The sequence below is a fragment of the Mus musculus genome, chromosome 10, assembly GCF_000001635.26.
Source record: "Mus musculus strain C57BL/6J chromosome 10, GRCm38.p6 C57BL/6J".
Classification (NCBI taxonomy): Eukaryota; Metazoa; Chordata; class Mammalia; order Rodentia; family Muridae; genus Mus; species Mus musculus.
The window spans coordinates 80,380,355-80,401,156 of record NC_000076.6 but is presented as its reverse complement, the minus strand read 5'-3'; the positions used below and the strand labels follow the sequence as shown (position 1 = coordinate 80,401,156).

The following is a 20,802-nucleotide window of genomic DNA, read 5'->3' as shown; positions in this document are numbered from 1 at the left end:
CTTGGCAAACACGCGTGAGAGCCTGAACTTCCTTGCCCGGAGGCTGCATGTCTGAGACCTCCCTTCCTGCCAGCCCAGATAAAGCAGTAAGCTACAAGCTGAGAGACCCAGTCTGGGGAAGTTAGATGGTTCTGGATGGTAAGAGGCACAGATTTTTAAAATTCAAAAATAGAGAATTGAGAACCCCAGTGTCAATTTTCTGCTGCCATTCTCACATGCAAAAATCTGTCAGACACCAAGCCTGGCTTAATCCCAGCACCTGGGAAGCAGGGGGCAGAAGGATCTCGGAGTTCAAGGCCAGGGAAAGCTACAAAGTCAGACTCTGACTCAAAAATACAAAACACTAATCCCAGCCTCCATGTCCCCCTGACCTTCTTCACTGTGATCTGATCTCTCCTCCTGATCTGGGGACCCAAATCCTAGCTCATAAAATACAGTTCCTGAGCTCCAAAAATTGCAGGCAAGACAAAGATCTTTAAATGTGTTGTGATTTCACCTCATGATCCCTTGGCAGCTCTCCTTGTCAGGGAGGGTCCCCTTTCAAAGAGAGGTCTTCCAGGTACTGTATAATGGAAGCCTGGGTGAGAAGGTAGTTGGCCTTCAGGCATGTTCCCTGGGTAAGTCTGGCTGGGCCTGAGTGGCAAAGCAGCCGACAGTACCAAGCAGGAGTAAGTGACCCCCCAGCTCCCTGTCCTCAGGGCTGCGGTAGACAAGGGGCGATAGTGCGAGTGACTCCATTCACTAACTTAGAAACCAGTTTTTGGTTTTGTTCTTCCTTCTGATGCTGGATCTAGTAAACTCCAAGCTGGTCTTGAAGTGCTTGATCCTCCTTCCTCCACTATCCCAGTGCTGAGATGGCAAGCACGTGCCACTATTCCTGGCCTGATTTTAGGGTATTGCTGTGTGGCCCAGGCTGGCCAGGAATGTTCTAAATAGGTTCGTGAGCCATCAAACTCAGGCTGGGGTGCAGCCTAACGGCAGAAAGTCTACCACGTGTAAGGTTCTGCTTTCTATTTTCAGTACTGCTGCAAAGAACAAACTTCTTAAATAGTTCTTGGTGAAGCCGGGAGTGGTGGTGCATTTCTGTCCTCGCAGTAACGCAATAGAGGCTGGGGCTGGAACAGCCGAGAGGCCAGAACGAAACGCAGAGGGAAGCAGGACTGCGTCGAAGGCCCCGAGTTGTACTCGATCTTTTTCACAAAGCCCAGGCGGGTCCCTGACAAACGCACACTGCGCAGGTGCAGCCCAGCGCGACCCCAGGACCAGGACGGCAGCTCGGGCGAAACTGCTCCAGCTTGGTACAGACCAGGTGCAGCACACACTGTGCTTCCGGAGTCTAGAGCGCAAACGCAATGGTTGTCCCACCCCGGCCACGCTGATTGGCTGTCCTTGTCTCAGAGCAGATTTATATGAGAAGTTAAGCACAGAACGAGGTTCTGAGCGCTGATTGGTCTCCATGCCCTGTGGGCGTCTCCCGCAAGGCGGGACGTAGCCAACTGTGCATTTTAAGCCGAGGAGCTGAAGTGATCTGATTGGCTTCACAGCCTTGGGGCGGGTCTTGAAGGCAAGCGAAGGCTGGGTCGGGGCCGCGGCTGCGCAGAGAGTCTGGACGGCAGTCAGACTGGTCCTGCGAGCGCGAAGGGGCGGGGCCGACTCCACGCCTGCGCAGACGAGCCCCACGCGCGGGCGGGTGGGCGGAGCGGCCCCCCTAGCGGGGGCTGTGAAGCGCGGGGAGGGGGCCGAGCGGGTGGCGAAGCCGGCGCGCGCCCGGCTGGGGGCGGAGGGCGGAGGCCCGTGGGACAGAACAGCTGCGGCGAGTGGCGGCGGCGGAGGGAGCCGAATCGGCGACGAGCCCGGGGGTCGCAACTTGCAGAAGCGGCGGCGGCGGCGGCATCGGCCACGGCGGGCGGAAAAGCCGGGGCGCAATGGAGCGGAAGAGGTGGGAGTGCCCGGCGCTCCCGCAGGGCTGGGAAAGGGAAGAAGTGCCCAGGAGGTCGGGGCTGTCGGCCGGCCACAGGGATGTCTTTTACTATAGGTGAATGAGCGCGCCGGCCGCGCAGGGCCCCAACGGGCGCCTCCCAGCGGCCTCTGCGGCGGCCTGGGCGCCCCGACTGCGGGCCGCGGTCTGGGCCGGGCGACGTGCGTCCGAGCGTGCGTCCGAGCGTGCGTCCTACGTGCCAGCTGTGGTCAGTGCGCACGCGCCGGCCATGGCTCGCCTCAGCGCGCATGCGTTGAACCCAGTGCCTTGCCTTTTGCTGATCCGCGCCACCCAGCGCTGCTGTGAGTGCGCGTGCGCCACGCCTGCAGCCAAGGCTTCAGCCTCGTGGCTTTTAGCCCGCCTGTGGCGCGGGCTTTTGTCCTCCAAGGAATCGGGGACCGTGCGCGCCGTGCGAGGGGCGCCCGGGCCTTGGCCAGACGCCGCTGGGAAGCGGGGGTGGGAGGGGGATGGGCTGACCCTTTGACCCTCGCGGGGACTTTATCATGGTTTCGGGAAGCAAGGGAACTGCCCCAGGTGGCCTGATCCCCTCACCTGCATAAATTTGGGTTTGGCTTCTTGTTCAGCAAAATGTCCCCCATTTTTATGGCGTTTCCAAAGCCCTTGCTCTTCTTGAGCGGTGGCCCCAAATGTAACATCACAGTGGCTTCTGACTAATGTGAATGTGGTTTTTGTGTGCAAGACTTTTTTATGAATAAGTCTGCTCTTTAAAAAATATTTTAAATTTTTTATTTATTTAATGCATGAGTGCTCTGCCTGCTTGAAGAGAGAGCATCAGATCACCCAATAGAAGGTTGTGAGCCACCATGTGGTTGCTAGCAATTGAACTCATGACCTCTTAGCCAACTCTCCAGCCTTTTTTTTTTTTTTTTTTTTTTTTTTTTGAGGCAGCGTCTACATAGACCATATTTGCAACCTTTTAATCAGGGCAGTGAAAGCTGTCTATCTGAATAATAGCCAGGCAACCTACACCTGCTGTTCTTCCCCAGTTCTATCCCCAGTGGTGTGAATAGAATCCTGGGCCGCATGCATGCTGCCCTACGGCTGGAGCATCTACCTTTTTAGCCGACTGTAGTTGTCCCTACTCCACTGCACCCGGAATTGGGTGGTGCATTGTGAGTTGAACTGCCTGGCCCTTTGGTCTTAAGGAGTCGTGGGTTTTGGCAGTAAGGTTGGAAGCCAGGGCTAACTTGGGTTCCTTTCAGACTGCAAAGAGGGATGGGGTTGTTGCTTCTAATAGGTCTGCAGTAGGTAGGGTTTTTCCCAGTAGGGCTACATGCAAATGGTGCCCTGTGTGCATGGGACTTCCTCCCCTTCTCCCTTACTTGCAATGGGGCCAACACCTCTGAGAGATGATCCAAAGACACCTTGTCCCCAAGCTGTACCTGTCCCACTTGTCTCATCCCCCACAGCTGCTAGCTCACATCCATGCCCCAGAATAGCCACCAGTGCTTTCCAACGCATTTGTATAGACAGTCTCTTCTTCACGGACTCCTCCCACATACCTTGGAAACACTTAGGGCTGGAGAGTTAGGATGTCAGCCCTGGGTGTACTATGGGCCTATCGCTGGATGAGGGCAGCTCAAACTGTCCCACTCAGCAAGCTGTTGGGCACACTCCATGTGCACACAGACCTACAGAGCCGAGCTCCTTAGGCCCTGCACAGAAGTGCTGTCCCCACCCCAGCAGCCAACAGCCTTGTGACTCGGGTTGGTTTTACCTTTTTATTGGTCTTGCTGTGTAGCCCAGGCTGGCCTGGAACTTGTGGCTCCTCCTTCCTCTGCTTTTGCTGCAAGAGGGGCATATGCCATTGTTCCTGTTTAATAGGGTTTTGTTAGGGTGATCAACCTGCATGCCAGAGTCACTTGTTAGGAGGTGGAGGGGTTTTACCATGTTCTAACTGGTGGAGGCCCTGTCAGATTGGATTTTAGAATATTTATCTTTTAAAAGGAGGCCCAGGGGCTCTGGCTGGGGCTTAGTGAGTAGAACATGTGCCTAGCGCTCAGCCCAGTCCCAGCCACATGAACCAGGTTTCCCTGTGCCTGTCACCAGTGCATTGAGACGGTGGGGACGGGATGACCAGGAATTCAGTCATCCTCAGCTACAGCAACCTGGTTAACAAGAGACGGTTGGGGGAGGGCGGTCCTTTGCCTTCACTGCCCCATGCTCTCCCCACTCCCTGAGCAGCTTCCAGTCCCAGTCAAGTGTCCAGTAGGGGTCCATGCCGAAGCTTGGGACAGCATGTGGGCTGCGGTGCCTCGTCCTAGTGCCCCATCTCAGCTGTTGAGGAGATCAGGGAGCAGCCTTCTGGGCCGCAGACCAGCAACACCCCAAGCCTTGCCCAGCTATTTTTTGTTTGTTTGGTTTGGTTTGGTTTTTTGAGCAGGGTTTCTCTGTGTAGCCCTGGCTATCCTGGAACTCACTCTGTAGACCAGGCTGGCCTCGAACTCAGAAATCGGCCTGCCTCTGCCTCCTGAGTGCTGGGATTAAACAACTGCCCAGCTGGCTAGCTGTTTTCTATGTGGTTCTCACATTAGGGAATCTGAGGCACCTGGGACATGCACTGCCCATGCTTTCTCCCCATCTCTGAGCAGCTGCCAGTCCCAGTCATGGATTCAGGCGGGGTACCATCCCAGAGGTTCCAACTCTAACCACTAATGCCAGAACATTTCACCTCAGCCCCCTCAAATCTACTTCATGTTCTGGGGCATTCCCTATCCATGCAGCCCCACACATACCGTGGCCTTTTACACCCCGCTGAATTTCTCTTGAGTATCTTCAAGGCCTTTGAGTTTTAATATATCAGAGCCTTTTTCTTCCTGGTTGAGTAATACTCCATGACAGGGCAGAACTCCTTACTGGCCATCTGGGACCACACAGGCTGCCCCCCTTTTTGGGTCTGAATGTTCAGCATAGGGTGGTGTGATCCAGTTTTCAGATGGCCTAGAATGTGGCTGGAGCTGCTTGAGGGGTTATCAGACCTATGCAACCTCCCATGCATACACTCCTGAGACTCACCATAGCCTATAAGTAGAACGTGTTTGTACTCACATGCCTTCCCACACTTGGGAGGTTATGGTAACATTGACTATGACAAGTTGAAGACTGGCCTGAAGTACATGAACCACGGTCTCACTCAGTTGATAAGTGCTGTCAGGCAGCTGTGAAGCTTTGAGTCCTACCTCTAGTAACACTTGGTGGTGGCCATGCAGGAGCTTGAAGGAAGATGGGCAATTCTTGGCTAGTGAGTTTTGAGACCAGTCTGGGATAACATGAGATGTATCCTCCAAACTAAATAGATGCAGCCCTATAGCCCAATAGATAAGTGATCCCTGGAAAGCAAGAACTGGTTTCTAGCCTAGGTACCCGAGAGGTACAGGCCCCCATACCTCATAGGGCCTCCTTAGGCTTCCCAGATGAACTGTAGCCACCTAGCTCAAGGCTTGACTGCTAGGGCTGCTCTTCCCACGTGCCTTCCTAATGACCTGGTGAAAACAGGCATGGAGAACAGTGGTGGTGGGTAGGAGATGGGTCCTGCTCGGGCTGACCAGCCTCCCGTCCGCAGCCCCAGCGGGAAGAAGTTCCGCAGCAAGCCACAACTGGCACGTTACCTGGGCGGATCCATGGACCTCAGCACCTTCGACTTCCGCACCGGAAAGATGTTGATGAACAAGATGAATAAGAGTCGCCAGCGTGTGCGCTATGATTCTTCCAACCAGGTCAAGGTGAGGGTGATGACGTCAGGGTAGGGGTGGGCCCTCTGGGTTAGCGTCTATCGCCATCGAGTCAGTACCTCTGCTGGCGGAAGCATGGCGCGCATTTGGTTTGGTGGGTGGGAGATCTCCGTGCCTGATCGCCCACCCGCCACCATTCAGGCTCTGGCTAAGCACCTCCCTGGCCCCTCCAACCCTCCATGGACCCCGGTCGGAGCGGCCCGCTGCAGAGTCTTCTCCCCCCAGGGCAAGCCTGACCTGAACACCGCGCTGCCTGTACGGCAGACTGCATCCATCTTCAAGCAACCGGTGACCAAGATCACCAACCACCCCAGCAACAAGGTCAAGAGCGACCCGCAGAAGGCAGTGGACCAGCCGAGGCAGGTGAGCCCCCGGGCAGTTTCCAGGTGTCAAAGAGGCCTCATCTTCATACTAAATCTCGCGCTTTAAGGGTGGAAGAAACCATTGCCTTGCACAACATAGGCCAGTGTTGCCCCGGTGCTACATCCCTACAAAGATTAAAATATGTATCTTTTCTTGTGAAGAATTTACTCTTAGAAAATAGAGGGCCCTGCACTTACCTCTGAGGAAGGAGAGTCATGAATTGCAGATTTTAACCTTGGTTTTTTTTTGTTTTGTTTTTTAAATCAACAAAGCACTGCTTCTTCTGTGTTTTTCTGACCTATTTGTAAACATCCTCTGGACCCTGGGGGCTGTTGCTAGGTGGGAGGGGTCACAGGGCAGGGCCCCAACACCTTCGCTTCCTGTAACCTTGCACTTCTGCGCTACAGCTTTTCTGGGAGAAGAAGCTAAGTGGATTGAGTGCCTTTGACATTGCAGAAGAACTGGTCAGGACCATGGACTTGCCCAAGGGCCTGCAGGGTGAGCAGGGGTGCGTGGCGGCTGCCTCTGGATTTAGTAAAGTGGGTGGATGCCCTGACTGGGGCCTCTCTTTTTTAAAAAGTGTGCTTATGTGTGTGTGTGTGTGCGTGCGCGCATATGTGTGCTTGTGTGTGTGCTCAAATCACTGCAGTGCACCAGTGTGAGTTTATTTTTACCCTGTGCGTACAGGTGCCAGTGGAGGCCAGGGGTAACAGGTACCCTGCAAGTAGACTTACAGGGAGTTGTGAGCCCTCTGGCCTGGTTCTGGGAAGCACTTCCAGGTCCTGTAGTAGGATGTATGGCACTAGTGACCATTCTCATGCTAGTTGTCTCCACAGTTACAAGCTTGTGCCACCATGCCAGGCATAGGTGGGTCTCTGGATTGGCTCCTTATCTTCTGGCTGACGAAGACTTGCCTGGGATGGGGTCATAACTTCCAGGTAGAGCCCTAGGCCCAAGGGTTCCTCTGACCCTGCCCACTCTCATATTCCACAGGAGTGGGCCCTGGCTGTACAGATGAGACGCTGCTGTCAGCCATTGCGAGTGCTCTACACACCAGCACCCTGCCCATTACAGGCCAGCTCTCTGCAGCCGTGGAGAAGAACCCTGGTGTGTGGCTGAACACTGCACAGCCACTGTGCAAAGCCTTCATGGTGACAGATGACGACATCAGGTAACTGGCAGCTCTGCCCCCACCCCAATATCTCCACAGTTAGCACAAGAATGTAGGGCATGCCAGCAACTACCCGGCCCCTCAGGAGTGGTCTGTGAGTGAAGGCAATTTAGATGCCCGACAGGCACGCTTAGAAATGCTGGGTTGGGGAAATAGCAGTGAGAAAGCATGGCTTCCACAGGCCTGGGGGAGCTGCACACAGAGCAGAAGATGGGTGGGGCCAAACTGAGTGAGTGACAGCCCTCAGGAGTGTGGGGGGGGGGGGATGGTGGACCAGGAAGAAGGCAGCTTAAACTACCTCTGAGCTGCAGTCTGGACCCTCGGGGCTAGCCTGAATTTCCCTTGTCAGACTTGGTGATCAGGCCAGATGGGGACAGGGCAGGACCCAGAATTAGGTTCTAGATGCACAGTCGAGGCTCTCCTTGCTATGTGAGCATGGCCCGTAGCTGGTCTTACTCTGCCTTCCCATAGCTTGCATGTAAAAAAGTCAGAATGTAAGGAGACCATGGTCACCCAAGGTGACAGAGAAGCTGTGTGGAGTTTCTGAAAGGGGCTGTGGTGATGCGCTTGTGGACTGGTCCCTGTGTGCCCTGTCAGAGTGTGTTCTCCTAGGAAGCAGGAGGAGCTGGTACAGCAGGTACGGAAGCGCCTGGAGGAGGCACTGATGGCCGACATGCTAGCTCATGTGGAGGAGCTTGCCCGAGACGGGGAGGCACCACTGGACAAGGCCTGTGCAGAGGAGGAAGAGGAGGAGGAAGAGGAGGAGGAAGAGCCGGAGCCAGAGCGAGTGTAGCACAGGTGCTGCAGGCCAGGGTGGGATGTCAGCCCATCCCCTAGCCGGGCTGCTAACAGCTTCCCTTCCTGCCTATTGCAGGTGCCCTGCCCAAGTCTGGGCTGCAGACTGCCTTCAGCCTTGCCTGGACCAGGTAGGGGCCAGACCTGTAGGAGGCAGCCGTCCACCTCCTTTCCAAAGCCTCCTGCTTCCAGGTCTCAGTGCAGGGAGCCCCTGTGGACCTTGAACTCACTTGTCCCTGCGCTGCCTGGCAGGAAGCCCCACACTGAAAGCAGATGAGCAGTGACCCAACTGAGAGGCCACCTGGACACAGTCACCTCCCTGCCTCCTTATCATAGGACAAGGCCTTGCTTGGCACCGAGGAGCTGGGAGCCGTGTTGGGTGCTGGAGGAAGTTTCTGGAAACACACCTGGCTATGCCCACCTTATGTCCCTAAGGCTATTACAGGCCAGGGTCTGGACTGCTCCGGCCCACAGGGCTGCCCAGCCTCCCCACACTGAGGGTCAGCAGCCCACCAGGAAGTCACTTTCCTTCAATAAACTGATGGTAGGAACTTGTGAACTCTGACTTGTCACTGTGTGCCACACCTCTGAGGGTGTCTGCTGCCCGGGCCCATGGAAACCTGCTTTGGGCCTTAGTGTCCCTGTGTGGCAGGGACACAGGCTCCAACTTTGAGAGAGCAGTTGGCAGCCTCTCTGTGCTTGGTGCCTAGATCTTGGACACCTGAACTGTGCCCCTGCAGTCGGAGCCTCCAAGAAACTGACGGGTGAGCTGGGGTGTGTAGCCCAGTGAGCGAGTCAGTCTGTGGATACACCCCAGTGACTGAGCTCGGCCACCCTAAATCAGATCAGGGTCTTGTTCCCCAGCCTAGACAGCACTCAGGGCTGGAGTGGTGCCTTTTGTCCTCATCCCAAAAGGACCACCCAGCTACCCTGTCACATGGACTTATATGGGGCAGCCTCCTGCAGTGAAGGTTCTGGGTTCTCATTAGAGGCCAACCATTGTAACCTGAGCCACCCACTCCAGAGGACCCAGAGTTTGTACATTTCTCTAACATAGGTAGGGACTGAGAGCCCTAGCATCTGTGGGCTGGAAGATAAAAGTTGTCATACAGGAGGCTCCTTCTGTTATAGGCCACCAACCTGTGACAGGCACACAGGTCTAAGATGCGACCACCATAGAAGGAGCCCCCATCCCTGTTCTCTGTCCCTGTTCCACTGAGGGTGGCCTTCAGATAGGGCCTTCCACAAGCCCTATCCAACGTAAGCAGCCCATGGTCAGGCTCTTAGGTCAGGGGGCCCCTGCAATGGGTACTGGGCAGGCTGGGAGTCCCCAGGTTCCACGAGGGCAGTGATGGCTCCCTGCTGCTGGGCCTCATACTCTAATCTGCAACATGCCAATTGAGGACACCTGAGTCTGATGACAATGTAGGGCAAGGCCACCTAGCTTTCCCTGGTGACAGTGATGTTCCTCTGCACCTCCAACCCTTTCATCTTTTTAAAATCTCCTGTCACATGTGTCATCCAGGTCACCCAGCAACCCCACAGCCCGCCTGCTGTCCTGCAGCCACCACAAACTTGCTCAGCCCAATACCCCACCCCCGGGGCCATGTTTCTGTCCAGCCAGTGTGACAAAGGATGGTGGCACCAGAGGTAAAGCTTACCTGCATGGGGTCATCCATTTGCCAGAATGTTGCTAGGCCATGAGTAGGAAAACAAGGTTGTAATGTACCAAAGCCAAGCCAGTATGCCACAGACAAGCTCACAGTGGGACTCTGTAACAGTAAACTCCAGACCTGGAGAAAGCAGGAAACAACCATGAGGACAGGCATCAGGAGGATAGGGCCTCCTTTGGGATGATGGGAAATTCTGGAACTATATGGAGGAGGCTCATGATTTTAGCGCTGGGGATGGAACCCAGACCACTGTGCTGCCCACCAAGACTCGACCCTGGACATGGACTCCAACATGGATTCACTTCCAAATGAATCAAAGGGCTGCACATTTAGCTTTATTGTCATTAAGGGAAGCTTGTACCAAGGCTCAGCAAAGTGACCCAGGCTACCTTCCCTTCCATAAAGGGGCTGCAAACTGCCTCCTCATCTCTCTGTAGCTGTTCACATCTTTAATTCCACAGCGTTGGAGTAAAGGTCTGAGGGCAGGGTCCAGGGCGTCAGGTGCCGCTGGCAGGCTTGGAAGCAAGTGCCTGTCCGTGCTTTCAGGAACTTGAGGTGTGCACCCTGTGTGAGCAGCACATACAAAAGCCGCAAGGGCTCAGAACCCTAGGACTGGGGTTACAGACAGTTGTGAGCCACCATGTGGGTGTTGGGAAGTGAACCCGAGTCTTTGGGAGAGCGGCCAGAACTGTAAGCATTGAATCACGTCTTCCTCGTATTTATTTCTTAGTTTGTTTAGAGATTAGGATGAACATAGGCTCGGCTGCACTCCACTGCTGAGACTCACCACAGCCCTCCAAGTGTTGAGTTTATCTTAGGTTACTTTGCTTTATTGGTTTATGTTGTTCATGGTGTCTGTGTGTGTTCATGCATGCCTGTCGTAGTCCACCACAGCTGATGTCACCCCTCAGGTCCCTTCCAGCAGGTCACTGGCAGGGTCAGGGCCTACCATATCAGGATTTTACATGCCTACGTCTTGGGGATGTGACTCAGGCCCATCACAGTGGCAGGGCAAGTACTTCACCCAGTGTTGGTTCCTGGGGTCAGTTCCACACCCGAAAGGCTCCTCCAGGGAAATGCCCCAGCAGCCTCACCTGAAACCCTCCCTGCACTGTCTCTAGAACTGGGCTCTCTGCATGCTGGGTAAGAGAAATGCCCTTATGCTGTTGATGTTTATAGATAAGATCTTTCTCTCTAGACCAGGCTAGCCTCAAACTCAAGGAGACCCACCTGCCTCTGCCTCCTGTGTGCTGGGATTGAAGGCGTGAGACACCATACTCAGTTTACCCCTTGGTCAGAGGCAAGTGGATCTCTTGAGTTCGAACAGCCTGGTCTACAGAGTGAGTTCCAGGACAGCCAGGGCTACACACAGGGAAAAAAAAATGTGTACACCTGAGTTTCTGTCTGTGCACCACATGCATACAGGAGCCCTAAAGGTCCAAAGAGGGCAGTGGGTCTCCTGGGAATGGACTTACAAGCAGTCGTAAGCTGTCATGTCGGTGTTGGGAACTGAACCCAGGTCCCTACAAAAGCAGTGAGTTCTCTCTCTGCCCCCACAGACTTAGTTTGAGACAGAGTCTCTTGCTGAACCTGGAACTCAGGAATTAGGCTAGGACCACTGACCTCGATGCACAGGGTCTCCTGTCTTCACCTCCCAGGTGTTGGGATCGCAAACACTCGGCTATAATTTAAATTTGGAGCCTCACCATTTTGAGGCTGTCTCTTTCCGAATCTTGGAAGGCTACTTGAGGTGCCTCTGGTGCTCAGCTTCACACCCCCTCCTCTCTCCCCTCCCTCCTGGTCCACAGCTTCACATCTGAGTGTCTCTGCCCTCCATCTCTGCTCACAGCCAGTAGTTCAAACTCTGGCTGGGTGGGCAGAAGTGACCCGCTTGACTGCGTGCAGCCCAGGTTAGCCTCTGGCTTTGAATACCTGCCAAGGCTGCTGAAGTTTCTGCCAAGTCAAGGACAAGGACTGTAGCTGGGGCCCAGGGAATGGCTAGACATAGATGTTAGGAAGAGGAGTCAGTACTTCCTTTTTTTTTTTTTTCCTTTTCTCCCCGCCCTCCTGAAGCAAGGTTTCTCTTCATAGTCTTGTCTGTACTGGAATTCCCTGTGTAGACAAGGCTAGCCCCAAACTCACAGAGAAACTGCCTGTCTGCCTCCCAAGTCCTGTGCCACTAGCATCCAGCTTTGATTTAACAATAATCTAAGTATAATAATAATAGTAATTATTATTAAACTGGCTCTTAATTCACAGCCCTGGCTGACCTGGAACTTCCTGAGTAAACTAGGATGGCTTGGGACTTAGAGGTGTGAGCCATGGTACCCTACTGGCTCTTGACCTTTTATTAGGGTCAAGGTGGCTTCTGGGCAGAAGAACTAACACACTGGGGGTGTGAGGACACTCTGTGTTCCAACCTGCACTTGTGTTCATGATGGTTGTAAAAGTGACAGGAAGGCATGGATTGGGGGAGGGGCACTGTTGTGGCTAAGAACGCTGCAGAATGGAGCGGCCTCTGCCCCAGACCCTGGGACACAACTGACCTGAGGTTGCAGTCAGCTGTAGGCAAGGACCCAGACAAGGTCCATCCTGTTCCCTGTTCATGAGAAATCTCAACAGGAACTCTGAGGTATATGCAACAGCTGGGGACAGTATGGCCCTGGAGGTAGGCAGAGCCTGTGGAAGAGGCTGCCTTCCTCAGAGCCCAGCATCTCCAGTGAGGGTCGTCTCAAATGATTATGGGCAGTGTCTGCTGGGAAGCGATTCACCCCACAAGTTCTAAGTGCTTATGTCTAAGTTTGGGTGTACACAACCCCCTCCACCCCCAAGGATGAGCTGTTGGGAAAGGCTTGACTTGGGGAAAGGGACCTCTGGCTGCCCAGACACCATGCCAGGAAGGACGTGACTCGGGGAATGGGTCCCCAAGTCATTAAATGTGCTTGGGATAGAGGCGCCGTCGTCAGGAGGAGGACAGAACCAGCTGGAAGAACACAGCACAGGAGCTGGCGCCACCCTGTTACTCAGAGTGGGTTCCATGACTGAGGGTGAGGTGGGGGACCAGAGTCAGTGTGGTACCCTAAACTAGAGAGTCCCCAGGTGCACATAGGTAGAAATCCCCGGCTTCTGGAGGGCAAGGACAGCCTGGGGCAAGCCAGGTACTAGAGAATATTGCCTTTACGATGTAGTCACAGTGTAGGGGCTGATGTGAAAGAAAACACCGTGTGGCTGCGAGGTGATCCCTGCCAGAGGGTCCCCAAGGTCTCCAGGCACACGGGGAGGATTTCCCTGCTCTCGAAGAGCGAGGACTGACTAGAGAAGAAAGACACAGGAGGGGGACTCCACACTTTTGAGCACAGAGATGATTTTGTGGGATCGGGGAAGGGGAAACACAGTGTGGCCGCCAAGTGATCCCTGATAGAGGTCCCGAAGGTCCCCTGGCGGGCACTGGGAGGAGGCCGGGGAAGCCAGGGGTGATGGCGAGGGCTCCTGGAGCACACGACCCTCCCCATATCCCCGGGACGCACCAAGGTGGCTCAGAACTGCGGGCTCCGCCGACCCACCTGTGGCGCCTCCCGCACGTGCGGGCGGGCCAGGGGGAGGGGGAGAGGGAGGAGGAAGGGGAGGGTCCGCACCCTGGGCGGGGGCGGGGCAAACACGTGACTGCCGGCCCGGCCCGCGCGTGCGCAGCGGCGTTGCCCATTGTTGGCCGCGGTGACGTCGCGGGGCGGGGCCGGGGCGGGGCGGCGGGAGGGCGGAGGGAGGGAGGGCACGAGCGTCCCGTGCCACCGCCGCCGCCGCCGCCGCCGCCGCCGCCGCCTCGGCCGCCCAGGAGCCGCCGCCAGCCCTGCCACAGCGCCACCGCCCCGCAGCCCCGCGTCCCCGCAGCATCCCCGCGCCGCCGTCCCCGCCCCGCCGCTGGATGCCGGCGGCCGGCGGCCGAGCTCGCAGACGCGGAGGGCGGCGCGGGCGGCGGCGGCGGCGCGGGCCCGAGCGCTAAAGCCATGCCGGGCTCCACCGGGCAGCCCGACGCGGGCGGCGCGGGAACCGGGACCACCGCCGGCGACCCCGGGCATCCGCACCCTGCACTCGCGGGAGCCGAGGATGCCGCGCCCCGGCCGCCACCCGAGCCCGACGACGCGGCCGCTGCGCTGCGCCTGGCGCTGGACCAGCTGTCCGCGCTCGGGCTGGGGGGCGCGCGCCCCGGAGATGAAGGGATGGCGACACGCAGCGCGGACGGGGCGACAGAATGCGGAGAGGATGAGCCCGCGCCCCCCGACGAGCTCGAGGTGGCCGTGGCGCCCCCGGTGACTGGTGCGCCCTCGATGGGCGTGGGACCCTCGATGGCCCTGGCACCCTCGGTGACTTGTGCACCCTCGATGGCCCTGGCACCCTCGGTGACCAGTGCACCCTCGATGGCCCTGGCACCCTCGGTGACTTGTGCACCCTGCATGGCTGTGGCACCCTCGGTGACGGTGGCACCCTCAATGGCACTGACACCCTCGGTGACCCTGGCACCCACGATGGCCGTGGCTTCTTCGGTGGCCCCCGGCGGGCTGCCTCTTTTGGACCCCGACGTGAGCCCCCGGCCATCACCCCCAGACGTGTTCGCCAGCTTCGCGCCACACCCGGCTGCCCTGGGTCCCTCGACGCTGCTGGCTGAGCAGTTGAACGTGATCGGGAGTCGCAAGAAAAGCGTGAACATGACCGAGTGTGTGCCGGTGCCCAGCTCGGAGCATGTCGCGGAGATCGTGGGTCGTCAGGGTGAGTGGCTGCCGTCGAGGAGTGCAGGGGCGCGCTTATTCTCCTGGATAAATATTGAGGGGGGCACGTATGTATTGGTGGGAGGAAGGGACAAGCTGTGGCCCGTTCTAGCCCAGGGTGAATGTGACCAGGAGACCCCAGGGACACGCCCCGTGTGGAATCTAGGCCTCGGTGGATTTCTTGGCGCCTTTGTTCAAAGCTGCCGGCTGCTGCAGAAGTTGGGCACTGCCCAAGCTGTGGCCACAACCGCGGCCTTTGTCTGGGTTCCTAGGGACAACCACAGTCCATGTGCCATAGCTGGGGGACACCTTAGGACATAGGCCCCTTAGAAGCAGCTAGGGCTGCCCCCCACCCACCCACAGATAGGCATGGGGCGGGGCCAGCTTAGACTTGCTAGCCCAGGGAGGGTGCCCGGAGGGCAGGATTGAAGTATAGTAGTTTAGATAGAAGGTGCCTCTCTTAGCTCTCTAGCTTGGAGGTCCGGACTAGGTGCTGTCCTCTGAGAAAATGACTATAGCCCCCAGCGAACCCTGAGCTTGAGAATCTGGCATTTATAGGAGGGTCTCCTGGCTGTAGAAGCTCTCCATGGGGTTCACCCCGCCCATCTTGACAGGCTGACCCCCAGCGGTCCCAGGGTATAGGGATCTAATCTACCCAGACATGGGGGTCCCTGCGGCAGCACTGTGGAGCTGGGGAGTGTCTCTGTTGGCCGCCCCATTGTTCTCTTTGTTCGAAAGCCAGGCTGAGATTCGCACAGTGACATCAGGCCAGCCGTTGCTCATTGGCCCTTGAGCTGCTGGGGCGGGCAGGACTGTGGTGGGCAGTGCCCGGCCCTTCACACACCCACAAGCCTGGATAGTGATGACCCCCAACTTTCCCCTTCCCTCCTCACCACAGCAGCCCACTCCTCATATCCCAGCTAAGATCGGGGATCAGCCTAAGAACTTTAGGGTGGGGCTCAGGCATCCCTGGACCCTCAGGAATGGAGGAGGATGTGAGTGGTTTGAATTGCAAAGGTGACTGCCATCCTCCAACAAGCAAAGGCCACCCGTGGCCACTTCCCGAGTTCCAGGAGTATCCCCTGCTCTTCTGTCATTTATCCGTTCCATGCCTACCGAGAATGGGCGGTGCTGGGCCTAGGGGCCCTCGAGGGTGGGGACAGTCATCTGTGAGCCAGCTGTCCCTTTGTGTAGGCTCAATGCCACCTTGGGCTGGCTTCCCGCCCAATGCCATCCCCTGTAACTGTACTGGGACCAGTTTTCCAGACCTGTTCAGAGTCTGTGTGGCCAAATGAAGAAGTCAAGGATTATCATCTTTTGTCTCAAAGTCACCTGCTGCCTGCTGCCTCTTTCTGGAGGCGGAGCCCACCACAGTTCCATGTAAATGTATAGCTTAGCACTCTTTGGAGAATCAAGTCCAGGGGCGTCGGGCTCAGTCCCAGTCTGCTGTGTTACTGAGATGTGGGGTGCCATTGGTGGCCAACAGCAAGCTTGGCCTTGAGTCCCCCACTGTGCTGGGGTGACCCCTGGACACTGAGCAGATGTTCATAAGCCCTGGATTGGTGTGGTCCGCAAGTCTCAGCTCAGTAAATGGACTCAGAGCCACATGGAGGGCACCCTGGATATAGGGACAGGGCGTCAGCCTCAGGGCCCTTGCCTCTGACATCTGTGGTTCCAGCTTATCCCACCCAAGCGCATCTAGCCTAGTTGGCCATTTGTTGCCGTGATAAAACAGCAAAAGCAGCTCGGGAGGATGAGGTTTATTTTAATCTCCCAGCTACAGCCGTTGACTGAGGCTGCGCTGATGCAGAGGCTGTTGGGGGTGCTACCTACTGCTCCTCATGGTCTCTTCCACCTGCCTGCTTTCTTTGAGAACCCAGGGCCACCTTGCCCAGGGATGGCACCACCCACCAATCATGAATCACTAAAATGCCCCATAGTCATGCCCACAGGCCAGCCTAATGGACACAGATGGGAGTCCCTCTTCCCCAGTGTACCTAGGTTTGTGTCGAGTTGACACACCTCTGTCAGGTCCTTTGACCTCTTCCCTTGACTGTGTGTGCCTGGGTTCGTTCCCCCATTTTTTCCAGGGTGTTTCCCTGAGCTCATGGTTACCCATCAAAAGCCAGGTCACGTCCATGGACACATGGACCCTACCTGGCTTCCATACCTGACCTGAGCCGCAGGGAGCCAAGGCCTGCCTATCCCCTGGTACCATCCTGTTGTGTGAGCCTCAGTCTTCTTCAGATGTACAATAGACTGGAGGGTATTTTGAGCCATGCCACTGCCCTTCACTGGGGGGACCACACCTCCAGCACCTTACTGGAGGATTCTAGGCAGGAGCTCCACCCCCGAGCCACACCCCCAGGCCAGCTCTGTTGTTTGTAGCCCAGGCTGACCTCCATCTTAGGATGGTTCTGTCTTAACCTCCTGAGTGCAGAGATAGCCATGTTTGCCACATGCCCTGCCTGCTCCTTGTGTCCTCTTGGTCCTTAGGGCCCTAGCCACCAACACTACCATCAGGGGCTAAGGCTAGGTCACAGCTAGGGAGAGGCCGCCTGCTGGACTGGGAGGGGTCCTTGACCTCATTCACTGCCCCCTCCCTCCCCTCCCTCCCCCTCCCCCCCCCTTCCCAGCTAAATCCTAGGTCCCTATGTGAAACATTCGTAGACCAGGCCTCTGTCATTTAGGACCTTCCCACACCCACACACCCCCTCCTGAGCCGCATCTGCAGTGGGGCACACACTGCCTTAGGTACTGGGCTCCACCACCACACCCAATCCCTTCCTGGCTTCCAGTGGATAGGAGTAGAGGTCTGGGCAACCAGATCATGGGCAAGCCTGGTACACTTTGGGGTGTTAGTGCAGACACTTTGGATACCCTCTTGTTGTTGGGGTCCCCTGGAAGAAGGCATGTAGCCAAGCAGAGGAAGTAATCCCTCAAACACTGGTCCAGGAGACCAGAAAGTCTGGGCACGCTTGGAGTGGCCAGAGAGGTGTGACTTTCCCTAGGGGGCACTGCTGAGCCCCTGCTCTGGTCATCACGGAGTACACTCTCCAGGGTCTACTCCATTAAACCTGCTGATCCAGCAGCTTTTCTGGTGCTGTGGGCCACCTCCCCGCCACCAGGGGAGGCCCTCCCTCAGGGACACTCCTGGGACCCCGTGGGATCAAAGACTTCAGAGCCTCACTGTGACTTTCCAGGTGCCCCAGAGTTATGGTCTAGGAGTTCCCATCAAACGGAGACTGCAGCCTAGTAGCCTGAGAGGATTCCTTTGGTAAAAAATAAAAACAAAAAGCCTGTCATGGCAGGTGTTGCCACCCTCTGGGCCTCAGGCCTCCACTTCACACACTGCCCTAAGAGGGTCTAGAACCAGGGGCAGTCTCATGTAGCTCAGGCTGGCCTTGATCAAACTTGCTGTAGCTGAGCCGGACCTTAAATTTCTATCCTCTGGCCTCCATGTGGCCAGTGCTGGAGATGAGAGAGTAGCTGAGCTGCCTAGCTGGCCTTGACTTTATGGTAATCTTCCTGCGTCACCCTCCCAAGTTCTGGAACAGCAGAAGTGTGCTTAACTACCATTAAGGGCCAGTAAACCCCTGTGGACAGTGGCAGACGGCTGGCATACCTGGATTGTTTTGAGTCCTGTTTATTACATTTCAGCTACGATTGGGGAATGACTGTCAGCTGATGCTGGGGGGTGTGGCCAGGTTCCCTTCATTGAAAAGTTTAACTTATTCATTCATGGGGGGGGGGGGTAGGGGGAGTGCAGATTCAGTGGGAGCTGGGTCCTTCCTTGCACTACACTGGTCCTGGTGACTCAGAGTTCAGTCATCAGGCTGGGCAACAAGTCCCTTTAACCGGTGAACTACCTTGCCCTCCCTGCCCGGGTGCTTGCTCTTCTGGCCAGGTCTTTGCATCAAGAGATGGAAATGAGGCCCAGCGAGTTAGTTCACTCAGGGAGTTGGTGGACTGTCTAGGCATAGACCATGAGATATGGGTATCAAGTTTGGGTGTCATGTGTCTCCCTCCCATCTTCCTAGGGTGCAAGATCAAGGCCCTGCGTGCCAAGACCAATACCTACATCAAGACCCCAGTGCGCGGTGAGGAGCCGGTCTTCATCGTGACTGGGCGCAAGGAGGATGTGGAGATGGCCAAGCGGGAGATCCTGTCGGCTGCTGAGCACTTCTCTCTAATCCGAGCCACACGTAGCAAGGCGGGCGGGCTGTCGGGGGCCACTCCAGGTCCCCCTAACCTGCCAGGCCAGACCACCATCCAGGTGCGCGTGCCCTACCGAGTGGTGGGGCTGGTGGTGGGGCCTAAGGGCGCCACCATCAAACGGATCCAGCAAAGGACGCACACGTACATCGTGACTCCCGGGCGCGACAAGGAACCAGTGTTCGCTGTGACTGGGATGCCCGAGAACGTTGACCGTGCACGGGAAGAGATTGAGGCTCACATCACGCTGCGCACAGGGGCCTTCACTGACTCGGGTCCCGACAGTGACTTCCATGCCAATGGTACCGACGTGTGTCTAGACCTGTTAGGAGCTGCAGCCAGCCTCTGGGCCAAGGCCCCCCACCCAGGACGGAGGCCCCCCGCGGCCACCGGCGGCCTTCGAGGGGATAACGCCCTGGGGGCAGCCAGCACCCCTGAGCCCTTCTATGTGGGCAGCCGTGGAGGGCCGCCACTGCCGGACCCAAGTCCCAGCAGCCCCTATGGGGGCTCAGGCAATGGGGGCTTCACATTTGGTGGGGACGGTCCCAGTGCCCCAACGGGGACAGCCACCCCAGAGGACTGTGACTTTGGTTTTGACTTCCTGGCGCTAGACCTGACCGTGCCTGCCACGGCTACCATTTGGGCGCCCTTCGAGAGAGCCGCGCCCCTGCCAGCCTTCAGCGGCTGCCCCGCAGTTAATGGGGCACCCGCGCAACCCAACACAGGCACACGGCGCAGTAGCGGCGGCGGGGCCGCCACCACGCCGCGCCACTCACCCACGCTGCCGGAGCCGGGAGGACTGAGCCTGGAGCTGCCGCTGGCGCGTCGAAGCGTCCCAGATCCAGTGGGTGCTGTGCCTTGGCGACCCCCGCAGAGCGCGCTGCCGCCTTTCTCTGGCAGTACCACCTTCTCCACAACCCCCTCTCTGCCCAGTACAACCCTGGCGTCCTCCACCCTAGACACTGTCCCCTCGGAAGGCAACCACAAGCCATCTACCACAGCAGCGAACTCCTCTGCGTCTACCGCAGCCCCTGGCCCACCCTCGGCAGCCTTGGCTCGAGAGTGTGTGGTGTGTTCTGAAGGTGAGGCCATGGCTGCGTTGGTCCCCTGTGGCCACAACCTCTTCTGCATGGATTGTGCTGTCCGCATCTGCGGGAAGAGTGAACCAGAATGTCCCGCCTGCCGCACGCCAGCCACCCAAGCCATTCATATCTTTTCCTAGTGTACCCCTACTTGATGGGGTGGCCCTGGCTTCCCCAAGCAGGAGGGCCTCAGGCCTTGGGGTGGGAGAGGAGGGACCGGGCAGGACTTGGGGGGAAAGGTGGGGAAGTGGGGAGGTTGAGGGGCCCACGCGTGTCGCAAACAGCTTTAACTCCTGCAGCAGGCGTCGAGGCCATCAGCTTGCGGCCCAGCAGCAGCGCCTCCGTTCTTGACAAGTGACAGTATTGAGTGAGCCGGTGACAATAAACCGGAAAATTCTCTGTTTGCACTTTTTATTAAGACGCCCCTCCCCGTTTCCGGGGTGATCTTAAAACAAAAAATAACACGATATTTACAACTCTCACTGGATTTAACAGTGTGGATTCTTGTAGAAACTTCAAAAGGCAGGTGGCTTCCCCCCACCCCCAACACACACTCCCTTTTTTGGGGGCAAACATATACCATTTTGTACATCAGCCACGGGGTGGACAAGAGGAGGGTAATGGGAGGGTATCCAAGGGGGGTCCCATCGACAGATTTATAACTTGTTTTATTGTGGTTGTTTTGTTTTGTTTTTAAATTAAGACTCAGTGTTGCGGTTCTTTTTTGTTGTTTTTTAAAAAGGTTTTTAAAGTTTTTTTTATTGTTATTTTTACTTCATACTTCCTGTGTATATGTAGGGAATTTATATTAGATATATGTACTTTACGGAATAAATTTTAAGAACTAAAATATATTTTATTTTAAATAAAGCAACGGACCTTTAATCTTTGACAGCTAAATCACTGATTATATATTTGCTGAACTGATTTAAGGGTTTAAAAACATTGTATCCAGAGTTTTATTTTTGGACTTGAAAGCCTTCTTAATAAAGTTGTTTTCCTATATGTAA

At 56.4% G+C, this 20,802-nt stretch overlaps 2 protein-coding genes and 1 long non-coding RNA gene across 6 annotated transcripts; 2 read left to right on the top strand and 1 right to left on the bottom strand.

The window, feature by feature from the left end:
• Positions 1 to 1,625: 1,625 nt before the first annotated feature.
• On the top strand, positions 1,626 to 8,618 carry Mbd3 (methyl-CpG binding domain protein 3). Of its 2 annotated transcripts, none has more exons than NM_001306143.1 (7): positions 1,626 to 1,939; positions 5,562 to 5,721; positions 5,956 to 6,093; positions 6,501 to 6,591; positions 7,087 to 7,264; positions 7,877 to 8,062; positions 8,139 to 8,618. In NM_001306143.1, exons 1-6 carry the CDS (start codon positions 1,926 to 1,928, stop codon positions 8,055 to 8,057), a joined length of 762 nt encoding a protein of 253 aa, NP_001293072.1. In that variant the 5' UTR covers positions 1,626 to 1,925; the 3' UTR covers positions 8,058 to 8,062; positions 8,139 to 8,618. The 2 variants fall into 2 exon arrangements, with proteins under 2 accessions (NP_001293072.1, NP_038623.1); NM_013595.3 differs by having other exon boundaries at positions 1,626 to 2,035.
• On the bottom strand, positions 6,089 to 13,397 carry Gm30823. 2 transcript variants are annotated; one of them, XR_003949019.1, is made up of 3 exons: positions 12,279 to 13,397; positions 9,721 to 9,852; positions 6,089 to 6,153 (listed from the first exon to the last, which is right to left on the bottom strand). It is a non-coding gene; the product is annotated as a predicted gene, 30823 (long non-coding RNA). The 2 variants fall into 2 exon arrangements; XR_380610.3 differs by having other exon boundaries at positions 13,260 to 13,397.
• Positions 13,398 to 13,505: 108 nt separating this feature from the next.
• Positions 13,506 to 20,802, top strand: Mex3d (mex3 RNA binding family member D). 2 transcript variants are annotated; one of them, XM_006513619.3, is made up of 3 exons: positions 13,662 to 14,496; positions 18,536 to 19,918; positions 20,095 to 20,802. In XM_006513619.3, the coding sequence occupies exons 1-3, from the start codon at positions 13,737 to 13,739 to the stop codon at positions 20,148 to 20,150; spliced, it is 2,199 nt and encodes a 732-aa protein (XP_006513682.1). In that variant the 5' UTR covers positions 13,662 to 13,736; the 3' UTR covers positions 20,151 to 20,802. The 2 variants fall into 2 exon arrangements, with proteins under 2 accessions (NP_941017.2, XP_006513682.1); NM_198615.2 differs by having other exon boundaries at positions 13,506 to 14,496; positions 18,536 to 20,802.